The sequence below is a fragment of the Vigna unguiculata genome, chromosome 2 (assembly GCF_004118075.2).
Source record: "Vigna unguiculata cultivar IT97K-499-35 chromosome 2, ASM411807v1, whole genome shotgun sequence".
Classification (NCBI taxonomy): Eukaryota; Viridiplantae; Streptophyta; class Magnoliopsida; order Fabales; family Fabaceae; genus Vigna; species Vigna unguiculata.
Window position 1 is genome coordinate 3,675,845 of NC_040280.1, and position 25,189 is coordinate 3,701,033.

The 25,189-nt window shown below is 31.9% G+C and overlaps 2 protein-coding genes and 1 pseudogene across 5 annotated transcripts; all 3 read right to left on the minus strand.

Annotated features, from left to right (window-relative positions):
- Positions 1–6,234: 6,234 nt before the first annotated feature.
- On the minus strand, positions 6,235–9,305 carry LOC114173181 (cyclin-J18). Of its 4 annotated transcripts, none has more exons than XM_028057433.1 (9): positions 8,043–9,296; positions 7,781–7,963; positions 7,609–7,707; positions 7,505–7,522; positions 7,320–7,390; positions 7,112–7,238; positions 6,970–7,030; positions 6,781–6,869; positions 6,235–6,438 (listed from the first exon to the last, which is right to left on the minus strand). In XM_028057433.1, the coding sequence occupies exons 1-8, from the start codon at positions 8,112–8,114 to the stop codon at positions 6,787–6,789; spliced, it is 714 nt and encodes a 237-aa protein (XP_027913234.1). In that variant the 5' UTR covers positions 8,115–9,296; the 3' UTR covers positions 6,235–6,438; positions 6,781–6,786. The 4 variants fall into 4 exon arrangements, with proteins under 4 accessions (XP_027913234.1, XP_027913235.1, XP_027913233.1 ...); XM_028057434.1 differs by having other exon boundaries at positions 6,235–6,441; positions 6,970–6,997; positions 8,043–9,295; XM_028057432.1 differs by having other exon boundaries at positions 6,235–6,441; positions 8,043–9,294.
- Positions 9,306–15,956: 6,651 nt separating this feature from the next.
- Positions 15,957–18,132, minus strand: LOC114174387 (annotated as a pseudogene).
- Positions 18,133–21,163: 3,031 nt separating this feature from the next.
- LOC114172981 (type IV inositol polyphosphate 5-phosphatase 9-like) lies at positions 21,164–23,969 on the minus strand. Its single transcript, XM_028057159.1, has 8 exons — positions 23,752–23,969; positions 23,485–23,651; positions 23,237–23,344; positions 22,800–23,142; positions 22,518–22,702; positions 21,876–21,984; positions 21,613–21,767; positions 21,164–21,518 (listed from the first exon to the last, which is right to left on the minus strand). The coding sequence occupies exons 1-8, from the start codon at positions 23,770–23,772 to the stop codon at positions 21,269–21,271; spliced, it is 1,338 nt and encodes a 445-aa protein (XP_027912960.1). The 5' UTR covers positions 23,773–23,969; the 3' UTR covers positions 21,164–21,268.
- Positions 23,970–25,189: the final 1,220 nt, after the last annotated feature.

The following is a 25,189-nucleotide window of genomic DNA, read 5'->3' on the forward strand; positions in this document are numbered from 1 at the left end:
GAATTTGCCAATTTCTTCCATAGTATTGGCCACGTACACCAGGTGCAACACATACTTCACGAAAAGAGGCAAGCAAATAACTGTAATGGTGAGTGTTGGTCATGTGTACTCTCAATATGCAACCAACTTCCTATAAGATGTGGACTCTAAGTGAAACACGCACCAGGTCGTTGAAGATGAAAGTGCGTCCTGTAGAAAAAATTGTAGTCAGATTAAATGAAAGGTGGTGTGATTGTGGAAAGTTTCACAAAATCCGTCTACCATGTTCACATGTTATTGCAGCTTACAAACATTTATATCACGACTTCAGTGTGAACATAAGTCCCCATTATAGGTTGGATGTCATCATGAAAGTATATTATAATTTGTTTGACGAGTTAAGACATGAAGAATATTGACCACCATACCAAGGGCCACAGGTATGACCTCATCTTGCCACAAAAAGGAGCGAGAGGGGTTGTCCTAAATCAAGTAGAATTAGGACTGAGATGGACATTAGGGAAGGAAGACAATCAAGAAAGTGTTCCTATTGTAGAACTGAAGGACACACAAGAAATCATTATTCTAACAACCCTGCACTTAGATGATCCATATCGAACCACTTACTTTATGTTGTACTTTTAATTGTGTTCAATAAATTTATTATTGATTCAATTCATTGGTACATCTTTTGTTATTATCTTTTATTGTGACTTATTTTATATAAACCAAAAACAAATGACAAAATTATTTAAAATACAATAATAAAATAATTTTAAATTATTTTAGTAATTTTCTTCATTTTTAAATTATTTTTTACAAATTTGCAATGTTTTTTTTCACTTCTTGCACATAATTCTATTTTATTAAATATATTTATAATCTTTTTTCTACTTCGATATTTCTTTTTTAAATTTTTAATTACAATTGTTTTCAATATAATTTTAGGTTTAATAAATGTAGTCAATGTTCGTTGTCTTTATTTTCAAAACAATATTGTTTAACAAAATTTTAATCAATCTATATGTTGGAATTTATTTGCTTTAAAAAAAATTCTCCGTTACAAATTTCTACAACAAAAATTCTTACCATATAAAAAAACTAAGTATACAAATCAAATTATTTTTTGTAGCCTTTTAATGTACAATTTTTAAAAATTACCAAAAGTTAAAAAGAAAACTATAATTTCAATATTTATAAACATTTATTAAAAATTAATACTACACAAATTAAAAAATAAACTTTTAAATTAAATTGACTTTTATATTTCTATATTACACCTAAAATAATTTACTACACAATAATAAATCTATTTTTAAATTATTTTTTTAACTCAAGAAATTCAATGAAAAATTTAATTACATTTACTTTGATATATTTTCAAATTACGTCTAAAATAACTTAAAATGCAATAAGAAATATATTTTTAATATATTTTTTAACTAAACAAATAAAAAAAGATTTTTTTAACCTCTATTTCAACCATTTTTTAAAATTTTAAAATTTCAAAAAATCTAATCCTAATTCATTTTTTAAAAAAAATAAAAAACCAATTCAGAATTCGGGTCCATAGAAGTGAATTCTGACTAAAGAATTAAAAAAAAATAACAATTGGGAGGCTAGAATTCGGGTCCTTAGAATCCGAATTCTTACATGAAAATGAAAATCATGCTATTTGTGTAATATTTATACATAATATGCTATCCATGCAAATAAAAGTAGGAACATTGCTACCGGAGAATAAAACATCTTGTTTTGTCCTTACAAAATGTATGAAAAAATAAAAGAAAGAAAAAATATTTAAACTGTCATTGACTTTGACTCCAAAATGTGTCATTGACCTTGACTCCAAAACGTGGTGAGACTATTGATTATACAAGACTAATTATTATTAAATTTTATGATATGATTGTATATTTTAGTTTTTGTTATTATTTAAGTAATGTAAGCTTCATTTATCTCTTTAACCATAGAAATATGTGTGACTTTAGAACGGAATAATGGATTCTTTTCAAAATAAACGTTATCCAAAGTTGTTTGGTTGCAATGAAGGCATCCACTTGGTCCATAGTTGTATAAAGACGAAATAGGTGTATCTGTTTCGTACGACTCAACACGTAATGTGAAGGTGTCCCTGTTACAAATGAATTATCTCACACAACTTCAATGTAATCCATTAACCATTTGTTTCGTTTAGGAAACAAAAATTAATGAAAAGACAGTGAGGAAGAAGATAAATAAAAAGTCACATGATTTTCAATTATATAATAAAATGTAGAAAGACCAAAATAAGTAACACCGGAAGATTACAGAAAGAAGAAAGAGTTGAATTTTCTTGTATTGGTTATATAGATGTTGTGGAACCAGAGTACCCACGAAAGAACCTGAAATTCACGTGGAAAAAAATAATAATAAGATGAACTAATATGCGATTAAAAAGATTTATAAATTTATTATTTTTAGATTTTGAGTTAAAAATAATCTCCTGATTATTTATATAAATTTGTTAAAAACTTATTAATATCAAATCTTCTTATACTTTTCCGGTAAAAAGCGCACATGAAACATTTAGGATATTTTGTGTAAAGAAAAATAATGTTTTAACAATTAAATTTTTGATATTTTTTTTATTACCTAAAATAATATTTTTTTTAAATGATTTTTTTTTATATTTTAAAATATTACCTCGTAAAAAAAATTTGTCAGAAAAAAAAAAAGTTTATAGAAAATTGGATGGCGTCCTAGGATGCTGTTGTTGGTGTTGGTAGGTTGAAAAGCACAGTGTCCCCAGCATGTGTCCGGGAGAGAGAGGAAGTGTGGCCTTTTCTCGTTTAACAGCTGGAATTTCTTCCTTGCTTCTCACATTCTAACTATTTCTAAGAATGAAAAAATAAAAAATAAATAAAAACTTTGATTAACATTTTTTAACAGCAACTGTTACAAAGGTTTGGGTTTATATTTTTGTCCCAAAAGGTAGCATTGATGAACGTGTTCAGGCTTCTAGAGATAGGTCAAATGAATCCATATTTCTTGTTATTGCTCGATAAAACTGAAATGGTGAAGATATAGGGTGTTAAAAAATGGGCAAGTAAATTAATAAATCTATTAATTTAATATGCTGCACTATTTATTTGGTAAAGTTAAGAAAAAAGAGACTGTGTTTGAATTGCTCACTACTTTAAAAATTAAAAGTAAACTCATCACACGTGAAAAGCATCATAATTAATATTAAATTGGTTTTGTTAGGTTATGTTCTTTGGGGGTCAAGTTTTGCTACAGCCTTAAACAATCATTCCTATCATACAATACAGGGTGTCCCCATTATCTATCATTTTATTATTTATTATTATTTCAACGATTCCCCTATGTTATTATACATATTTTCTTTTCTATTGTATTGATGAATCTTGGATTATTCGGGAGATTAAAGAAAATAAAAGGAAAATTTATGATTTTTTTAGAGAATTAATTGCGAATACACAATAATAATACAATTTAAGCTAAATTTATATAACTCAATAATTTTCTATATATTTTTTCTTTAACAAATTAAATATTAGTAAACCGTGAAAAAATTATATAAAAGAACACGTTAAATATATTTTTACTCTTTTTTATGTAAAATTAGAATTTATTTTTCTCCAATTTTTTATATAGTTTCATCCTTAAACTTTAAAAGCGAATAAATATATTTTTTCTGATCCAATTATGTAAATATTTTTTTATCGTGTTAAACAACATTTGTAGAGTGTCATTTGAAATGTTTATGTTATTTGACATATTTAAGTTCAAACGTTAGTCTGAAACATTGTTTAACACGAAAGAAAAATTAGTATCGTTGAGTTAAAAAGATTATATCCATTCATTTTTAAAATTTGAAACCAAAATATATCAAAATTTAAAACAGAGACGAATTTCAATTTCGCGTCAAAATTTAACGACTAAAAATACATTTAACCTATATATTAATTATTTTCTACCTAAAATCTTAAGATAATAAGTTTAGAAGTGATAATGTGATATTTGTGTTAGAAGAGACTTATTTATATTTATTGTGATTTATCTAGATTATAAATAATAAGAGTATAGAAGAAAAGGGGTATAATGTTGTTGGGGTGAAGCAAATAAAGCAATAGAAAGTATGATTGGAAAAATTTGATGAGGTGAAAGGTAGGTAGGGCAATGCAATAGTTGAAAAGGAAGAAGCATTGCACGAAGATGGGGTTTTGGGGGACCCTTCGTTTCTGCTCACTTTTCATTCACCACCGACACCAACTAAGGATCTAAGAACATCATCAATATTTCAGACTAAAAAGTTCAAATTTAAAAGGACTTCAATTGCTCTTCTTTCAATTTTACATTTTCATGCAATAATAAATATATACTTGTTATAGCTTCCAAGGACCGTGGAATAATATTGTTTCCATTCGTCATGTTCACACTCTCACTTTTAATGTTAATCTTTTATCATCTGAATTAAACCACACTTTCTTTTATTTTAGTAGGATTTAACGGGAATATGTGAATAAGTAATTCAGTTTAGGCAATAAAGATGATAGTGAGTAGAAAATTTTAGAAACTAAAATGCGATATAATTAATCATTTCATGTAACAGATAAATATGGTAAGACTTCTTTAATGACAAGTTAAAGTGATCGATAAATTATATTTTCAGAGTTTTTTTTTTTTTTATAATTTTGATACCTGCAAAAAAATTTAGTTAAATACAAAAAAAAAAAGTTTATAAAAAAAAGTAGAAGCCGAAATGAGAGACAAGAAATAGTATTTGCATTTTGGATGTGGTTTGGATTCTTTAAATAATATTCATGCATTATGCAATAGAGTGACATTGTTTCTTTTTAAACACTTTTTACAACACTTTTATTATATATATATTTTCTGTCTTTTTCATTATAATGTTTATTTTATGCTATTCTTCTCATTCATATCTCTAATTCTTTTAATTATAAAACATATGTATTTGTTGCAAAAGGAGAAATTTTGTTTGAAAAGGGATAAATGAAAATAACAAATGCCATGTGTTGTGCTTATTTTAGCAGATGAAGTACATAACGCACAGTATGAAATAGACTGAAAATGTAGAAGAAAATGTTTTTAACTCTAAATTGCATTTGAACTCCTTGTTTGTTATATAAAGGTAGAATTTGACATTTTCGCTGTCCTATATAGTTTTTTTTTTTTTTTTTAATTGTACTGAGGAAAAGTGATCTGATTTTACACAGTGTATTGAGAGAATATTTGTATTGTCTATTTATTTAACACCTTATACCACGCCTCTTCAGAATAAGAGTCTTTAAAGTTTAAATGAAGATATAGATACAATTATATTTAAAAAAAGTGTTAATAACATTCTCTTTAACCATTTTTTGACACGATCTTTATTAAATTTTTAAAAACATTATAAAATTGAGAACGAAAACCATTAAATAAGAAGTGAGATATATAAAATTGTGATTTTAAATAAATTTCCAAAATTAACTGTTTCTTTTAAAAAAATAGTAAAGAATTTGTTGTTAACTTTTCTTATTCATATATACATTGTCATCTATTTTATTTAACTTCTCTAATTGTCTCATTTATATAGCTATTTCTTTTTACACTATTTTTTCTTTCGCTCTCACAAATACGATAATTCCACTCCCATAAAAAAAATACTGTTGGTTGTACAATTAGGAAATAATGTTTTAGTTTTTTTTTTTTTTTTAATTACAAAGTTATCTTTTACTTTTGAATTATACGATCTAAAAGTTTTTTTTTTACTTTCAGATTATACAATTTGAGAATATTTTACTTGTACAATCCGAAAATTGTTTTTAGACTTCAGGATGTGATGTGAAAGCTTATTTTGCACAATCAAAAATAAAAAATGATAGAACACTTTCTTCAGTTAATCTATGACACAACAAAAGGCAAGGGATGGTGGAAGGGGGTAGTTTGGTCTTTCACCATCCTACGGGTGTGTACATGGAAACTTTGGTGGTGCAGAAACAAATGGCCATTTATGTATTGTAACATATGGGTTCAGGCCTGAATAGTGAAACGTATTTAAAAAGTTTTATAGAAATAACATCCTTCTCATTTTAATCCCTATTGTCCCTTTTAGTACTTGTATTTAAAAAGTTTTAAAAAGTCTTCACCATTTACTTGATAGCTTATGAAAAATTTGTATCATGGGTTTCTCTTTAGGTAACTGATGAATGAATGAGGGTGATTCTGAGAAAAGATAGCACCAAGTAAAAAGAAAGACAGAACCCACTTGCAAGTAATTGAAGCTTAATAGCTGGTCACATGTAGCACAATGTCTTCCATTACTCACTGGCGAATGGAAGAGTACTATCTCTTCATGTTTTGGATTTTGAATGTTCTTCTTTGATATTGCTACATATTTATCCTCAAACTCTTCTGCAATCCTGAATGACTAATTTCTTTTGCCGCCACCTACTACAGTATCATTCACACAACAGAGAATTATACAAGTTATCCAAAACACAATCAAGCTAAGAATATCATGTATCATTTCATTAAAGACTATCATCTTACATGTAAATAATTAGGATAAATGAAGCAGAAGAGAGGAGTTAGAATAAGAATCCACATTTTCAATAAACTATACTCAATCACCTTCATTAAACTATTTTCATTGGATAATAATATGAACACTTTATGCAGACAATCGATTTTAGCTATCAAATTCAACAAAATATAGTAATTGCATAGTGCACTGATGGGGGACCAGATTCCAGATATTAAAAGTGATTCATTCTTTGGAAGTCCACTTACCTCATCTCAAGTAGGGCCAAGAACATGCTTGAGAATCTTGGTCACCAATCTTGTGATATCATCTTCCTTACATGAGGTCACAAAATTTACTGACAACAAAATCCTTTTGTTACTTGCTCATGATGAGTGCAAAAAGTTTGTTCATATGATCGTGTTAGAAAGTCGAAAGAAAATCAAACAGTTTCTTACCCCATGCAAGAAGAGGAAACTCCCATTTCTGTCTAGGGACCGTGATTACGTATGACGTAACCTTCAAGAGTATGTTAGAACTTTGCAATAGATTATTAGCTCATAGTACCTGGAATTTTGAAATAAGTAGTAGGGAATATACCAAGATTGACGCAGCAAGGGACTTAGGGGACCTAAAATGAACCGACATCTCCTCTTTTTCATAGAGAAGATCCATAATATCCATGCAAACTTCAATGCTAATTAATTCACCAACTCTGGCCACTCCCCTGTACTCAACCATTCAAAAGCGTGAATCAATGAGAAGACGACAGAGTGCAAGTATGGAGATAAAAATGAGTGGCACTCACTTGAACTGAACCCAAAGGTCTTCAAGGAAGAAAAAAGCAATATTTGATGTACCAATCTCAAAATTCAAAACCTGGGGGAGTGGCAAACCATATCAGGATCAGCTGAACTCCAACAGTTCATAATACTGATATCAAGTGCAACACAAAAGTTTTTGTGGTCTCGGGAACTGCAATTGAGACCGTACCTGCATGAAGAGGACCTCCTGCAGAAAAATTAGGTAAAAAAAAGAGTGAGAGGATAAAAAAAAAGAAGAAAATGGTGAGTAAAAGAGAGAATTGGGTGGCTTACTGCTTCAAGGAAATTCCGAGTAGTGAAGTGCTGGTCCTTGATGAAAGTGTGAGCCAAGGACTTGAAAGATGCAACGGAGAGTGGTCGAGAATTGTGTATCTGCATGAAAAGAGATTTGTGAGTGCGATGTGAAAAAAAGGGTAACAAAGAGGGGAGAAACAAAGGAAGGCACTTTGGTAGAAATCCACAGGGAAATAAGCGCAAACAGCTGCAAGGTGCTCTCGGTGACAGGTCGCAATAGCCAGCTTGAAGAGGAAGCTCCAGCAGCTTGTATGAAGGTTGGGAGAGAATGAAAGAAGCGATCGGCTAAGAAGGAGAATGCAGAGTACTTAACAATGGGGGAAACATGGAGGTGCTACCATTGCAATTACAGAAACAGGATTAGATAAGAGAAAGATGAGGATGTGAAAGAGTGAAAGAGCAAAAGAGGTTACTTCAGCAGACTGAATGAGAAACTCAACCACGGGGACCCTTCCAATCTCCATCTCTATCTCATTCTCTTCCATTAATTCTTCACAAAACTACAATAATGTGTTTGTTATTTTGTCTAGACCAATTCGCCTTTTTGTATTTCTTGCTTTTGGCTGTTCTTGGCTGTTGGATTGAGTCTTATGCATTTCTTTTGATTACTTAGGCACTTATTTTGGTAATATATGGTGTCTTTGTTTTAATGTTGTGAGTACTAACAAGTGTTGTTTTGAGTGCCTCAGGATGGCTTCCCAAGCTGTTAATCACAGTTACATCATGCAACACTGTTATGAAAAATTTGATAAGCAATCATCTACTAAAACAGGTTCTTCTTCCCAAGCTCCCGCAACTCACTCATCTAACTCTCGCACTATCAAAGAACATTTAGAAGTCCTGAAGATGGAACAGTAAACAGTAGGAAGATTTGTTCATAGGTTGCACATGTGAGCATATATATGATCAAGGCAATTTGTTCACTTTGTTGTGAATTCTAACCACTAAGCCAAAAAGCTACCTTGACAACTTCTTTATCCTTGTTTAAACCCCTTGATCCAATAAATGAGTTTTTCTTCCCTTGAGCTACAAAGACCTTAGAGAAGAGGAAAACATGATGATGTGAATCATTGGGGTTAAGTAACTTGTTACTAAAAGGGATGGAATTTGTCAGATATAGTGAAAATTGACGTGGTTTCATTTTAACAAGCTTCCGGGTGGAGAGATTCAACACAAAGTCAAAAAAAAAAAAAAAAAAAAAGGCAAAAGAAAAAGAAAAATGACAATCTTATCTCAATGGGTGATGACTGATTCTTGAAAATTTGGATACTGTGGTTCTTATACTTGAGAAAGTGGAGATGATGAATGAATCTTGAAAAAAAAAAATTTCTCCTCTTCTCAAGTGGTGTTAATTTGATTATCTAGAAGAACCAATGTTCTTTCTAGTCCAGTAAGTTACAACCATTTGAAGACCTTGTGATCTCTTGATGTCTGTGATATTATTTCTTTAGAGATGAAAATCAAAATTGCATTGTGTTGTTTCAATGTGTGCAGATTGAGTGATACACTTACCTAATACACATATATGCTCGAGAGAAACACTATACATGTGAACGCACAAATGTTCTTGGTTTTCTTAATAATTGTTATGCCATGCTCATTAGTCTATTTTTGATAATTGGAGAAAGCACCATACTGTGTGATTATGTTCTAGGAAACTTTTTGGGTTCAAACTTTTGAAATGAAGAAGCAAATGAGAAGTGGTTGAGATTGAGGATGCTCCAATTCAGTCTTGTGTGATTGTGTTCTAGACTTTTTGCTTCAGGACAAACAAAGGTTTAAGATTGGGGTGTTTTTGATAAATACTTTACATAGTTATATGTAGAGCATTTATCTTGCAAGTCTCTTACTTGAAGTTTCACTTAAATCAAATTTGATGTTAATTTAACCATTAAATAAGAGAAGTTTAATATTTTATCTACTTTGAATATATTACTAGAAATCTAAATTATTTTTGTACAGAAAGAGGAAGAATTGCAGAAATTGGTAGAAAGGCATTTGAAAGATGAAATCAAGCTCATAATGGAAGTAAATTTTGAAGCCGAGCATGAAAATTATGAGAGGTCTAATGTGGCTTAAATGAGTCATTTTAAAAGTGATTTTAGGGGCCATCGAAAGGAGTTTGTGCATCGGGGATTTCATATTTGTATCATGCTTCCTCTTTTATCCATAACCCTTTTTTTATTGGAGTTAGATATAGTTGTACTAATCTCTCTTGAATGTATATTATTTTTTGTGCTTCAACATTTATGTTTTACGTTTTATTTTGTTGTGGATACCATCTATAACTTTTTTTACTACTTATATGTCAAGCTATCTTTCAAAGTAAAATTTCAAAATTTCTTAATATGATGATTATAATTCAACTGTTATTACTTATATGTCTTTTCTTATAGATTTTACATTTATAAATTATTACCTAACCTGCTAAAAAATGTTGATAGATAAATTAGGACGAAAACAATCAAAATCAACCAAAAAAAAACATAGTGTTTTCAACTTTTATTAAAAGAATAATAAACTTTAATGGCCTGAAAGAATCATGACATAATAAATTTTGTATTAATACTAACATAATATTATTCCTCAATCGATAATATATCTAAACTAATAAATGTAAAAAGAAAAAACCAAAATAACTTCTTTTAATAAGTAATAATAAAAACATATGCATATGCTAATAAAAAAAGTAATTAGAACATATATTTAAGTGGCTTTTTATACTGTATTCTCTTCATCAATCTTTTTGTGATAAAAATTAGCAAAAGACGAAGATATAGGATCTAAAACACGAAAACATTTATAAATTAAAGCATAAAATTTTAAAATATAACTGAAAGTTAACTCAAGTATCCAAATTAAGTGTTTAAACCCATTAATGCAAACTGTGGTTGATGTGAAGAACCATAGACAAAGTTTCTGTATGGTTGTTGTGAGCATGTTCCCTCTAATTAGACATCGACACGTAGATTTTTTTCTTTTTTTAGCCAAATATTCAAAGAATTGAATGAAGAAGTTGATGAGATAATAAGGATAAAAAAAATGAGGCATAAGGGAAAGTCGGTTTTGTAAAGTATTTAAGGAAGAAGTTGAAAGTAAAAGAAATAGGATTAGTGGCGGTTTAAGATTCTGTTTCCCATCGAATGGGATTGAAGCATTATGTTATTATTATAATCACGTAATAACCTTTTATTTTATTACTTTTTTCTTCAAAGATTACACGCCTCATCAACCAATACTATCTGCCACAAACATACCCATATAAACCCTAATTTTATTTTTTCTCACAACTTGCATTTTATAAAAGAGAAATTTTGTTCATAAATGTAGTAAAATAATAGAAAGGAAGAAAGAGAAACACTGTATTCATTGTGTGTAAATAATATCCCTTTATAAAATGATATCTCTAAGAAGATGTAGATTAACATTTGCTCATCATAAATAAAAACTATCGATGGTGTTCCCACTTCCTATCAAATATAAAAGTTTCGTGTCATTAACTTCCTCAATTATTGCTTATACTTTATCTTCTTTCAATTTTTAATGCTTAGTTTTCTTTATATTTTAACATCATACAGCTGGAATCCCCCACCTTATTCGATTTTAAGTATGCAAGTAAATTACATATGTACAAAAGCTTTATTGTTTTTTACAACAATCTTTGAATTTATGTGTAATATTTCTAAACTAACACACTTGGTTTAATTAGTGGAAATCTTATAATTTCGAAAAAGAATAGGTTTATATATATATATATATATATATATATATATATATATATATATATATATATATATATATATATATATATATATATATATATATATATATATATAATGTATGGATTTGGAAGAAAAAATCCTTTAACATAAGCTAATAACTTTTCAAATTCGATTATAATTTTAGCAGAGTATATAATTTTTTTTGTATGACTTCTTCCAGTCTCGTCATTTTTAAGTAAATGTAATAATTAAATTTATCCTCGTCCCAAAGTTTCCAATTTTTATAATTTACAAAAAAAAATTGAACGTAATTTCATATTTTAAAAATTATATAAATTGAATTTCAGTTAGAGATGTAAATTAATCTAATAAATACATAAAATGATCGATAAGAATAACATAAAGTTACAACGTATTATTTATCACAAATTTAACTATTATACTAATTTTGATAGCGCTTTTTCTATGTATGTGTCACACTCATAAAATTATATCTCTTTACTTTTTCACATATAAATAAGCCAGGAGAATTATTTTCTACTTTTCCTTTCTTATTTTTATCCATCAAACTAACACATTAATCTTTTTTTATTTTATTTCTCATTTTTATTTATTTTCTCCTTAATCCAAAGTAGAGCATACATATATAGACGAGGGAAGATTAAAATTTTTTTCCAATAAATTATATCAAAATTTACGTAAGACTAAAAGCATATTCTTCCGACATAAATTTTGATATTTATGTTGAATTCTAAAATATTTGACCTAAATATTATTGTTTTTAACTACAGAAATGTTACTGTATGTTTTTCATAGGGCTGGGCAAAAATAATTGCACTGTACTGAACTACCACAAACTGCACTGAACTAAAAAACAGTTCGTATGAACTGCACTGAACTGAAAAACAGTTCAGACGAACTGAACTGAACTGTTTTTCTGAAAAATAAACTGGACTGAACTGCACTGTACTGAACTGCACTGCACTATAATATGAACTGTACTGAACTGTTATAAACTGAACTGTTTTATGAACTGCACTATATCAGAACTGAACTGCACTATTTTTTAACTGAACTGCACTATTTTTTAACTGAACTGCACAATTTTTTACTGAACTGCACTATTCTTGAATTGAACTGCACTATTTTTTAACTTAACTACACTATTTTTGAACCGTTTTTGAATCGAATTGCACTGATTTTGAATAAATTTCACTATTTTTGAACCGAATTGTACTATTTTTGAACCGAATTGTACTATTTTTGAACCGAATTGCATTGATTTTAAACTGAATTGCATTATTTTTGAACTGAGTTGCACTGTTTTTGAACTGAATTACATTATTTTGAACCGAATTGCACTAATTATATATGATTGTAATACGCAATAATAATATAAAGTTTATAATTTGAAAGTGCTTAGGAAATAATACTTGAAATAAGCCTCATACTTCAATACACCAAAATCAAAATATTTATACATCTTAATACATAGGTTCTCTAGTAGGTTCTCCCATAAACAACATCAAAATGTTAATACATCTTAATACATTTTCAATCATCTAAATTAATTGCACTTGAAGGTCCCACTTCGTCTTGAGAAGTTATATCTACAAAAAAAAAATATATATTTTAGGCTTTCATATAAAGTATCAACTAAAAAGTATATAAAGTTTTGATATAAACTCACCTTGCTCAAATTCATCAAGCTCTTTAGGATCCTCATTGAAAAGTATAGAGAAAGGTGTTCCTCTTAACCAATCTTGTGTGCAAACAAGTACTTCCACTATTTTAGGCGTTAGGCAACTACGATAAGGATTAACCACCCTTCCTCCTGTACTGAATGCACACTCTGATGCTACGGTAGAGATGGGAATGGCTAACACCTCTCGAGCCATGTTTGCAAGGATAGGAAATCTAGTTGAGTTGACCTTCCACCAATGTAAAACATCAAGCTCAACTGACTTTGTATAAGGTTCAGGATCCTCTCTCAAATATTTATCAAGCTCTGATATATAATCAAATCTACGTCCTGTAGCTCTTAGGTAGAAGCTCATGCCATGAGGATCATCATCTTCATCATCTAGTTGGGATTCTTGTTGGCTACTTTGAGAACCCTCCTCAACCCCTTGATATTGATCATAAAGTGTTTTTAAAGATGACAATAATTTTGATTTCAATCCACTGGCCATGCTAGGTTCAAATATATAGTCAATGAAGTAATTAACAAAATCCAACTTACTCCTTGGGTCAAGCACAACAGCAATCAATAATAAGATATTAATTCCATTGGGATTTCCCCAATATTTGTCATACTTACCCTTCATCCTCATTGCCATCAATTTTATGCTCACATCACTACTCTCAGAATATTGTCGAATCTTTTTACCAATTCCAAACACTTCCTTCATATACATATGACTAGTGACGTAAGAAGAACCAGAAATCCGCATGGTAGAGTCATAAAACATCTTTAAGAATGGTAGAACAGACCTCGCATATTCCCAATCCTCTTCTAGTGGCACACCACTACTTTTGGCCATTTCAGCACCAAATTTCTTATCTTGCATATCTAGCAAGACAAAGGCATCTTTGTACTTCAAGCTTGCCTCTAACATTAGATAAGTTGAATTCCATCTGGTTTCAACATCAAGGCAAACAAGACCTCTATAAGAAATTCCCTCTTGTTCAACACAGGCCTTGAATCTAGCAAATCGAGCTGGAGAAGATTTGACATATTTAACTGCACTCCGAATTTTTGAAATTGAATCTTTTATCTCTTTTAACCCATCCTTCACAATCAAACTTAATATATGTGCGCAACAACGCATATGAACATATTCTCCCTTTAAGACAAGACAATTCCATGATAACATCCTTCTTTTGAGGTATTGGACCCCAACATCACTTGCTGTAGCATTATCCACAGTGACACTAAGGACTCGCTTCAATTCCCAGTTATTCAAACAAGCCTCAACATGTTTAGCAATGAGCTCCCCTGAATGACCTGTTGTTTGAGAAAAATTCAAAATTTTCTTATGAAGCTTCCAATCTTCATCAATAAAGTGAGCTGTTAAACTCATGTAGTTTAGGTTTTGGATTGAAGTCCATGTGTCTGTAGTTAAGCAAACCCTCCCACACTGCTTTAATAGAAACAATTTTAACTTTGCTTTTTCCTCTTCATAGAGTTCCCACATTTCACGCCTCAATGTAGTGCGGGATGGGACCTCAAACCGTGGCTGCAAGGATCGTACAAAGTCACGGAAGTCTTCATCTTCCACAAATCGAAAAGGAAGCTCGGACTTCACAAACATCTTCACCAACTTCATTCGAGATGCATTTTGGTCAAACTTAGAAATTGTTGGTGAAGGGCCAACACTAGCCCCTTCTGTAGTTGATGATGACAATTTTTTCCTTTTGAATGCTTCTCTATTAGGATTTTCCTTGCATCTTATCAAATGATTCCTCATCCCACTTGTTCCAGCCAAATATTTAATCAAATCACCACAGTAATTGCACTTAGCCTTCTTCTCAGAATAAGGATCTTGTTTGGTAAAATGCCCCCACACATCTGATCGACCTTTACTATGCTCAGTTGATGATGTAGCCATACAAGGAGGTAAAGGATCAATCCCAGAAGTAGCTGGTGTGAGAGTTTCGACAGTTTCTGGCAATGTAAAATCCATCTGATCCAAGATTGTAGCTTATAAACTTGACTGTTTTGTTCTCCAACCTGAATTCATCTTCTCCAACCTGATTACATATTTATATCAGTAAAAAAAAAGAAATGTTCCAAGAGACCATTGGCTACTTTTCATGTTAAATTAAGGACTTTACGCATTATCTTTTCAATGGTGCATATCAAACTGTTTTATTGATATGTACTACAATGGAAGAGATAGAGGTAAGTAATATGACACATGTCTTGATTATATAATTGAATAAATTATCATTTGAAAACTAAAATACATATAGTCTTAAAGTGAGAATTAAGTAATTAAAATTATACATCGACAATAATCAATGTAAATTATTGCTTACCAATGTAAGATGAATAAATCCACTGCATATGACATATGCTCCTTTGAATTGACTATGACAAGCTGATTTGTAAATTTTCTGAAGATCTGTCAATTTAAAACAGCAAAACATTAAGGTATTCGGTTTTGGAATATTAAGTTGAAAAAACTATGGTACTGTTGTAAGTTGTAGTCACTATTGGTAGAAAAATACCATGGATATGAAAGTTTACTGTGTATAAAAATCAATATAAGAAACCCTTTTAATTATTAAACTAAAGCTATTATTCCCTTCAAGATACCCTCACTTATTTTTTGTCATAATAAGCACTTACATTACATTGTAGCATGCCATTAACAATAGTATATTTCTTGGTTTTTCACTCCACCAACAGTGAAAGTCCTTGGATTATGCGACTGGGGGTGAAAAACTTAACTAAAAGTGCAATAAAAGTTTTGTTTCAATACACTTTTGTTTCAAGTCACCTTTTTCCTTGACACTCCTGCACCGTTAACAATAAAAGTGCAATGCTCCTTAACACATACTGCAAAACGCAATTGAGACATAATTAATAAGTTTACTTATTTTGTTAATAATATAGAACTCAAAAAATCACTATAAATTAACTTGTAATCAGTGAAAATATACTTCTTTTACACTGAGATTAAACATCTGACATATGAACACAAGATTTTACAATAAGAGATTAACAAGTGGTAAATTAATTTATATCTTTTAGGCTTTCACTTTTTTTTAGCATAGTTATAAAATAGGCATAAACCATTCCCAAGTAAATGTTGCAGGTGAAAATGCATTTTTTTTATCGGTACCAGTGTCAAACTTCGAACAAAACCATCGAAGCCATTTTCAGAATGCCATTTTCATTGGAATCTATTACTATATAGTATGTACTTAGTACATGCAATAGAACAAAATTTTAAAGCATATACAGAATGCCATTTTCAAACAAACAATTCAACCGGTATGTAACAATAGCCACTGTCATGGGGACACACTTAACAAATCTGCAATGATGCATTTTGCAGTTGTTGCAATGAACCAATACTTAAATGATTTTCTAGGCTATTCATCTGCCCTCAGTGTCACACACAGTTGAGTAGGAGCAGCGAGAGGCAAAAATATCCTGAATTGTGGGGTAAATGCTGTTACCAAAGCTCCCAACATATTGAGCTGCTGAATTTATTTTCTCAACCAACCCTGCATCTAAATCCTCTCCCTCAAGCACTTTCACAACCTGTCTCATACTTGGCCTAACATGAGGATCAGGGTGAGTGCACAACAAACCAAGATGAAGAACCCTCTTAACCTCATCAATCTTACATTCACATTCACTTCTCCCTTTTAATCTTTCATCAATACCAGAACACTCTTCTCCTCTCTCCATTAGCCTCATCAACCAAACAACCAAGGTTGGCTTGTTCTCCTCATTAGGCCTTCTCCCACACACCACCTCCAAAACCAACATTCCAAAGCTGAACACATCACTCTGAGTTGAGGCTCTCCCTGTATGAACAAGTTCTGGTGCCATGAAACCAACAGTTCCAATCACTTGTGAGGTTTGACCAATCTGCTCATGATGATGCATTGTGGCTAGTCCAAAATCCCCCAATCTTGCATTCATATCCTTATCAAGCAGCACATTGCTTGACTTGATGTCTCTGTGCAACACCTTCACCTCCCAACCATCATGCAAATACAATATACCATGAGCTACATCCTTCAGCACCTTCACTCTCTCTTCCCACCCAAAAGTTGTGTTCTCATCACCATCAAATATTCTTTTATCTAAACTTCCATTATCCATCTAGTCATAGATCAAAATCAAGCTCCCTTTCTCTTTCTTACACCAGCCTCTCAATGGAACCACATTCCTATGCTTCAACCTGCCTAAACTTGAAATCTCAGACAGAAACTCTCTCATTCCATGCTCACTGTCATAAGGAATTCTTTTCACTGCAACTTGTACTCCTTGAAGAAGCCCTTTATACACTTTTCCATTCCCTCCAAACCCAATTACATTTTGGTCTGAAAATCCTTCAGTTGCAGCATAAATGTCCTCATATCTTACACGGTGTGGCCAATACTCTACTTCCCAGTCTTCAATGTTTTCTTCCTCCTCCTTTTTTATTCTCCTTTTTCTTTTGAGAAAATACACAAAACATTACAACTGCACTACCGATGACAAACAAAACACCTATAGTGATCCCTGCAACAAAACCTTTTGACCTAAGAATAGATTCTCTGGGAAGCACAAATGAAGGCAGATTCGTAGTAACTAAAGCATCACCAATAGAAACATTTGAGTTACTGAAGCTCCAAGTCAAAATCTTGTGACTCTCCACTAACTGCCCTGTTGCACCACAAAACCCAACATACATTTCATCCAAAAGCACTTCAGAAAGATCTATAAGCTCACTAATCAAAGGCTTGTTTGGTCTATTTTGGCCTGCAAGAGTCATCGTAACATTAACTCTAGAATCTAAATAGTCAATCCACACTTGATAGTTCTCACCATTATTAAGCTTCAAATCCTCAAACTTTTCACCACCGTTCCCACCCCAAAATCCAGCAGTATGGGAAGTAAAAGAAACAAGAGAGTTTACGTCCACCCCCACTTGGTCATGGAAATGGGGATTGGACCACTAAAATTATTTGTATTCATTATCAACTCAGAAACTCTGGACAAGTTAGCAATTTGGTGAGGAATGGTATCACTGAAACTGTTGTTACTAACATCCATAGTTAGCAGATTGGGAAAAGATGAGAAGTTGAGAGTGTGAAGAGTACCTTTTATGCCATGATTTCTTTCTCAACTGGGTTTCATGTCGTTGACAAAGAAATCCCTAACAGCAGGTTCATCCCAAAAGATTAGAATGATCGAATTGGAGAAAAAAGAAGAAGCGAAATGAAAACCTAAGAGATCACCTTCGACGGCAACAATCTTCGACGGCGGCGAAACCTTCGACGACGGCGAAACATTCGACGGCGGCACAACCTTCGACGACGGCGAAACATTCGACGGCGGCGAGGCGACGGAGACAGGATCTGTTTTGGTCGTGGTTGAATCTCGGTGGAGAAAAAAGAAGAAGTGTGTGGACTGATCAGGATCGAAGAGAAAGAAAATATCACAGTTCAGTGCACTGGATGTGAACAGTTAACTGTTTGCGGTACAGTTTTTCTAACTTTAACTACAAAACAGTACAGTTTAATTTTACTGTTAATAATTCAGTTATTTTTGGTTTTAAATGGTACAGTTAACTTAAGTGCAGTACAATTCAGTTATTTTTGCCCAGCCCTAGTTTTTCACGTAAAATATTTTGTAGATAAACATTAAATCAGTGACGTAAAAATCTTATTGTTTTGCATTAATACTGTAAGACCCTAGAAAATGGCATTTTAAAAGTGATAGTGATTTAAAAATAGTGAGACTCGATTATTTTAATATTAAAAGGTTTTAGTATAAATAGAATTGTTATAAACGAGTTTCATTATTTTAAAACACACCATCTCTCTAGAAACCACTTTTCTAGAGGTCTCTGACTTCTCTTTAGAGGTTCTGTGTCTCTCTGGTCGTCTGATTGAAGAACCAAGACTGTATGATTGATCCTCTCGGCAAGCTCTTCAAATTGGACTGATCAGTTTCTCCGTTCGCGTAAGTTGAGTTTCCGCTCTCTTTTTAGTCTTTTTCTGTTTTCTGTTGCATGCAAGCCCTCTTCCTCTTGCATGCGACGTTTTAATCATCAGTATGAGTCTCTATTGATCAGTGATCATAACGGTATGTCGTGATCGTTCTTGTGATGTTTCTATGTGTAAATAGAGCATCCTGTAGAGTTAGAGGTGTTGACATTTTTAAGGTGTTGACGTTTATAAAGCTGTCTAAACAGGATAACAGGTAAGGGAAGCTAACCACTCTTCTTAATTTGAATAGAAAATCCGTAGATGAGCTTGAATTAAGTGTTTGATAGATGAATTAGTGTTTGAATTGCATGATTTGGTGAATAATTGATTTGTGCTTGAGGCAAACTGATCCACTGCATGTGAGAACAGGTTCGTGACCTGGTATTTTCGCCTAGGCGAGTAACGCTCGCCTGAGCGAAAACACCAGGAGATGCACCTCTGTTCCTGCGCGAAGTCTCACCTAGGCGAGTTGGGGTCGCCTGAGCGAGAGACGATCTCGCCTAGGCGAACCAGTCTAGCCTGAGCGAGAGTTCGCCTGGGTTTTCTCTTTTTGCCACTGTTAGTGTCTCGCCTGAGCGAGATGACCTCTCACCTAGGCTAGACTTTTTAGCCTGAGCGAGAGCTACTGCAGTAGTAGTGCTCTAATTTTGTTTCCTTTGGTGGAAATGTAGGTTTTAATGTATCCTTGTGCAACTTAGGCCCTGTATGGTTGGAATGCTACCATTGATGTATTGTATGATTAAATTGGATGAATACAAATTATGAGAAGATGAGCTTGAAATGGAAGTTCAAGGGAAATCCAAGTGGAATTGTAGTGTGTGTAAGGATGTAAGGAATCTATAATGGTTGGTATCCTGAAACTCCAATAATCATTCAAGCTCAGATAGAGCATAATGGATTATGTCGTGAGGAGTAGCAGGAGGTCCTCGTCGTTGGACTTGATCCAGTCTAGACGTGAAGGGGACTTACCCTGGGAACGGTCGGGTGAATACTCCATGTGTCCAGACTCTGCAGAGTTTGGGAACCGTCACAGGTGCAAGCCACCAAGAGATCCGATGTCGCTTACATAATCCAGATATTGAGTCTAGAGTCATGTATATGTGTTGTGGTGGTCTATATGATTCTGGTGATAATGAGAAAGATTGCATGACTTCTGTTTATAATTGAACTGCATGATTCCTTAATCAGATTAGCTTACCCTTGCTTTTTGTGTTCCTGTCTTGTGTTGTATGCTTCCTTTTGCGATGATCACTTATTTGGTGGGAGCAGATGTGGTTGCAGTGTCAAAGGCACTTCTGGAGGATGAAGAGCCATCGTGTTAGTGTTGAAGAGGAGGTTTCCAGTGGGAGCTTTAGCAGTGGTCAGTAGTACAAAGTTTATTAGTTTAGTTTAAGTATATAAGTGATATATTTTTTTATAGTCATACCTTTTGTAAGACTGTATTAATATATTGTGTACACTGGATTATCTTTTTTGGAACTATGATGAAACTCCCTATTTTTTCTTAGTTTTAAGCTACTGAAATTGGGATGTTACAAATACAAACCTTTTTCTTATCTTAATAAAATTTCCTTTAAAATAGGATAAAAGAATTAACGAGATTTCATAACAATTGTCAAACTTCTTATTACAAAAAAAAATAAAAATTGAAAAGCAACTTTATGATCCACCATAGCCAAGATAAAAAACAAAATACTACAAAATTGATAGTTTAGAAATAATGAATTTTGAAAGTTTACATTATACTAATTATAGACATTGAAAATGAATGAACCAAAAAGTTAATCAATTAGATTTCTCTCGATCTTCCATTTATTTAGTTAATTAAAAATATATTTAAGACTGGTATTTTGTACTTCTAAAGGTGTTTAAATAGAAAAAAAAATAGAGATAAATTATATATATAAACAGGAGCACTTGTACATATGAAAAGTAGGTATAGGTTAAATTTTATTGCTAAGAATGGAACTCTTGTTTTGAAAAGAGGAAGGTTCGAGAAAATGTGTGGGCTTATAGATTATAGATTATAGATTTAATGTTGCATGACATATTTCCATCTTGAGCAGGATAATTTAAAAAAAAGTAGCTACATCATCTTTAACTATATTAATTTCCCTTCTCAATTTCTTCTTTAACTACAGTTTTCAAACATAAACATGTATGTGTGGATGTACATATAATTAACTAATGATTATTGATCACAACCGAAAACTTGGTTGCTTTTTAGATACAAAGGCATCATGAGTGAGGGAAACTTCATGAAAGTGAGTTTTAATTTGTTCGAATCTCTCTGACAGAAACAAGCTTTCAAAGCTTTTCAGTGCTGCTGAAACCTTGACTTCTGCCATAAACAATGCCCTCACAGGCCTGTGATCTGATAGTTTTGACTCACTTCGACCGTACTCAATTTGCTTTAATCCTTTCCCAAGCCATATAATTCTGTCACACCTATACCATCATATTTTTATATTATGGTTTTTTTAATTTAACAAAAAAACAATTAATTAGCTTTAATTAAGATTTAGGCATGAAAATGTCTTACCATGCTGGTGCTCGTTTCTTTGCTGCTTTTTTGCAGTGATAACAACATCCATAGTAGAGATCAGAATTTGGACAATACTTGTAGGTTGGGGCAAATTTGATTGTTCCTTCATGCCATCCTTTTAACATCTTTCCACTCATCACTTCCATCATTAGCTTCAATTTCATTAATTAATTCAATCAAAGTTAGAAAATATACCTTCATATATACTTTAATTAATTAATGTTTGTGTAATTTGTATTTTCATTCATGGATTTACACACCTGATCATGTTCTAGTAGGGAGTCCCAGTCTTCATTTTCAACAAGTAATCGTGTTGTTTCTTCTGGTAGAGAAATTCTGTAGTTTAAATCTCCCAGCAGTATTGTGTGGCTGCACAACATGCTCGTGGTTAAAGTAATACAACTTGTAAGTCAAAGTAAAAGTGATTAAAACTAAATGGTTAAAAGTCGGCAGAAAGTAAATTCTATTTTAATACCGAGTAAAGATGTCAAATGTTTTGTGTTTTATTCTATGTCTGTGGATGCTGATAGGGGCAAATGTTTTGTGTTTTATTCACTAATTAATTAACTCACAGTCCTTCTTTAGTTACAAACAAAATAGCCAACAAAGAATAATATTCTAGGTGTTTTGGCAGTAGGACAAATTCAAAAGCTGGAAACATACAACGATGCTTTCAACTGGCGATTAAGTAGCAAATTCTTTAATTTAACAGCCATAAAAAATTAAAAAAAAAAAAAGTTATTCAATACTGGAACCTTGTTTTCATGATTTGTTGGGAAAGGAACCTAAATAGTATTAAAATAAAAACCAAAAAGCAATTATTGAGGTTGATTAGTTGGAGTGTTTGTAATTAATTAACAATTAATGTTATTGGAACCTTGTTTTGATTGATTACTACTTACTCATGATCAAGAATCTTTGTTGGCAAATCAAGCAAAGGACCTTTGGGAAAGCTTGTCCTTGAAAATATTTCAGAAACATTAGAGTTTCTGTGCCTCTCATCCCCTTCTCTCCCCCCAGACGCTAGGTGACCACACACAAAGCAAAAGCTTGTTTCATGTAACACAAATCTCACAGACACAGAACCCTGCAAGTCATATCATTGATGTTGACAGTGATGATGAGCATATAATTAAACTGCAAAGTGCAAAAGCAATTAAGGTAATTAATTAAGGTTAGGTAACCTTGTTCCCTAAGCAGCCCATGATGCCACATCCGACACATGAGACACTTGGATGTTGAATGAATGGACGAAGGTGTCTCTTAGCCCATACAGATATCATTATACCAACCATTTGCTTGCTAATGATACATTCAAAATCTTGTGGGGCTTCACACTTTTTCTGACCTGGATTATCATTTTCTTCTTCATTGCACCAACTCTTTTTCTTTTCATCTTTTAAATCCCTATCAATATGTGTCTTCTTGTTCAGGGCTTCTCTGATCATGGAGTTCCACTTGCTACACATCTTGCTCTTTTCATACCCCAACACATTGGATGCTTTCAGAGGCACAATTTCCTGAAACCTAAACACTTGAAAACAAACAATTAAGGATGTTGCACCACATCACATGCATCATATACTAAACAATTCTGAAATCAACCTCAATTCATTCATACCCTAGTACATAGATGTCACACGAGTTGTTGCATGTCTCCAACAAATCCTCCATCTTCACTCCTTCATCTGGGGCAACCCCACCTACGTTCCATGTGCTCACAAAAATCCTTAAATCATTATAGAAAGATCATGTGAGAAACATATATGGAACTCTATCAAAGATATACATACTGCATTTCATTCTTCTTATGTGAGAAGGATATATAATAAGAACACACAGAATTAATTATACTGTTATAATTCTTACTTGTATTTTTGTGTATCTTTGTGATCATTAAGAATTGTTCTGGATCTGAGAGTCGAGTGAACATGAGCCAATAAGGGTTCTGTGTTAGTTGGATAATCTGCTATAAAATTGCTGCTTCCCACTCGCTTGTTGAGTATCTTATTAGCCACTAATGCTGGCAACATGAACTAAGGAAATTGAACATGCACAAACAGATTCATGTAAGTAAAGAATATAGGTAAGAAATTAGAGGAGAAGAGAAGGGAAGTTATTTATATGCATACTTACTTCAGTTAGCTTTCCAGTCATGGTAAGAAACAGTGGTTTGTGCTAGTTTTGGCGACAGAAAAATGATGAGAATAGGAGGAACAGTTAATTTAATGTGACGTGAAAGAGGATATAGCCTTTGGAGATTTTGGATATGTTATAGGGAACATTTTGGTAGCATTGATTGTTGCAGAATGAGAGAGAGAGAGAGAGAAGAAAGAAATTGTTGTGTTTGATGATGAGTAGAGTTATATAATGAAGGATATGGTGATGTTTGTAAATGGTTGAAAAAGGGTGCAAGTGGGAGTAATGTGGTCCATCACATGGTATTGCGCAACAAATTGCCAACCCTTTTGCATGCTAACATTATGAGGGCGTTTTCAATGGTGGAAAACGACCCAATATATTTAGGTTTACGACAAGGTTGAAATTTGACTGCTTTCGATCAGATTATTATAACTTTATCTTAATTAATAACCTCATTATTAGGGATGGCAACGGGGCGGGGCGGGTACGGGTATCATGATCCCATTCCCATCCCCATAATAAAAATTCATCCCCATCCCCATCCCCAAACCCAACGGGTATACAACTTTTGACCCATCCCCATCCCCACCGGGTAACGGGTATTTTCTTATACCCATACTCATACCCATTTTTTTATTGTTCCATATATCAATTAAATATTTTTTATAAAAAAAATTTAAAAATCACACCAACGGAATCATGATACTATCAAAATATTCAATATTAAAATAACATACTCCTTTTGATTTTCATGATGTCAAATATTAAGAAAAATATTATAATAGTATAAATCTCAAATTAAAGTATCAAATAACAACTAAATAAAATTCAAATAATTATATAAAAGCTAAAAAATTACACATTACTAAAATTTTATAATAACCAAAATATATTTATTAATTTTACAAATGATCAGTGGTTTCATTTGCATTCGATCCACCTACACATAGAAAAAAAAATGAAAAATTAGATATGATATAATAATTGAAATTGAAAATTTTAATTACTAGAATATAATGTACCTTCTTCATCAGATTCATTATCATAAAGGAGTAAAGATAATTAAATGTGTAACCCAAATTTGAGAATATCCATTTGAACATAACATAACGGAAAAAAAAAATGTATAATTAAGATTATGATAAAAGGAAAAGTACCTTGAAGATCTGCTTAAACCTTAAAGAACAAGCCAAACAATTAAAAGAGAGTAAAAAAGTGTATAACCAAAGTAACAAAAAGAAGAGCTACAAAATAAGAGTCAAACATTTTCATGAAAATAAATAAATAAATAAAGATAATCAAATGTGTAACCTAAAAATTATTTCATAGAATGAAATTGAGGAACACCTATTTGAACATAACCATGTACAGAGAGTAAAAATTATGTAATAAGAAGAAGAAAAATTACCTTCAAAATTAAATCTTGAAAAAC

Coding starts and splice junctions, on each gene's coding strand:
- LOC114172981 (XM_028057159.1), bottom strand. CDS start 23,772: ATGACTGGAAAGCTAACTGAA. Junction 22,703..22,799: donor TGGGCTGCTTAGGGAACAAG/GTTACCTAACCT, acceptor TATGACTTGCAG/GGTTCTGTGTCTGTGAGATT. Junction 21,519..21,612: donor AAGAAACGAGCACCAGCATG/GTAAGACATTTT, acceptor ATGATGGTATAG/GTGTGACAGAATTATATGGC.
- LOC114173181 (XM_028057433.1), bottom strand. CDS start 8,114: ATGGAAGAGAATGAGATAGAGATGGAGATTGGAAGGGTCCCCGTGGTT. Junction 7,964..8,042: donor TTCTCATTCAGTCTGCTGAA/GTAACCTCTTTT, acceptor TTGCAATGGTAG/CACCTCCATGTTTCCCCCAT. Junction 7,031..7,111: donor CCCTTGCTGCGTCAATCTTG/GTATATTCCCTA, acceptor ATACTCTTGAAG/GTTACGTCATACGTAATCAC.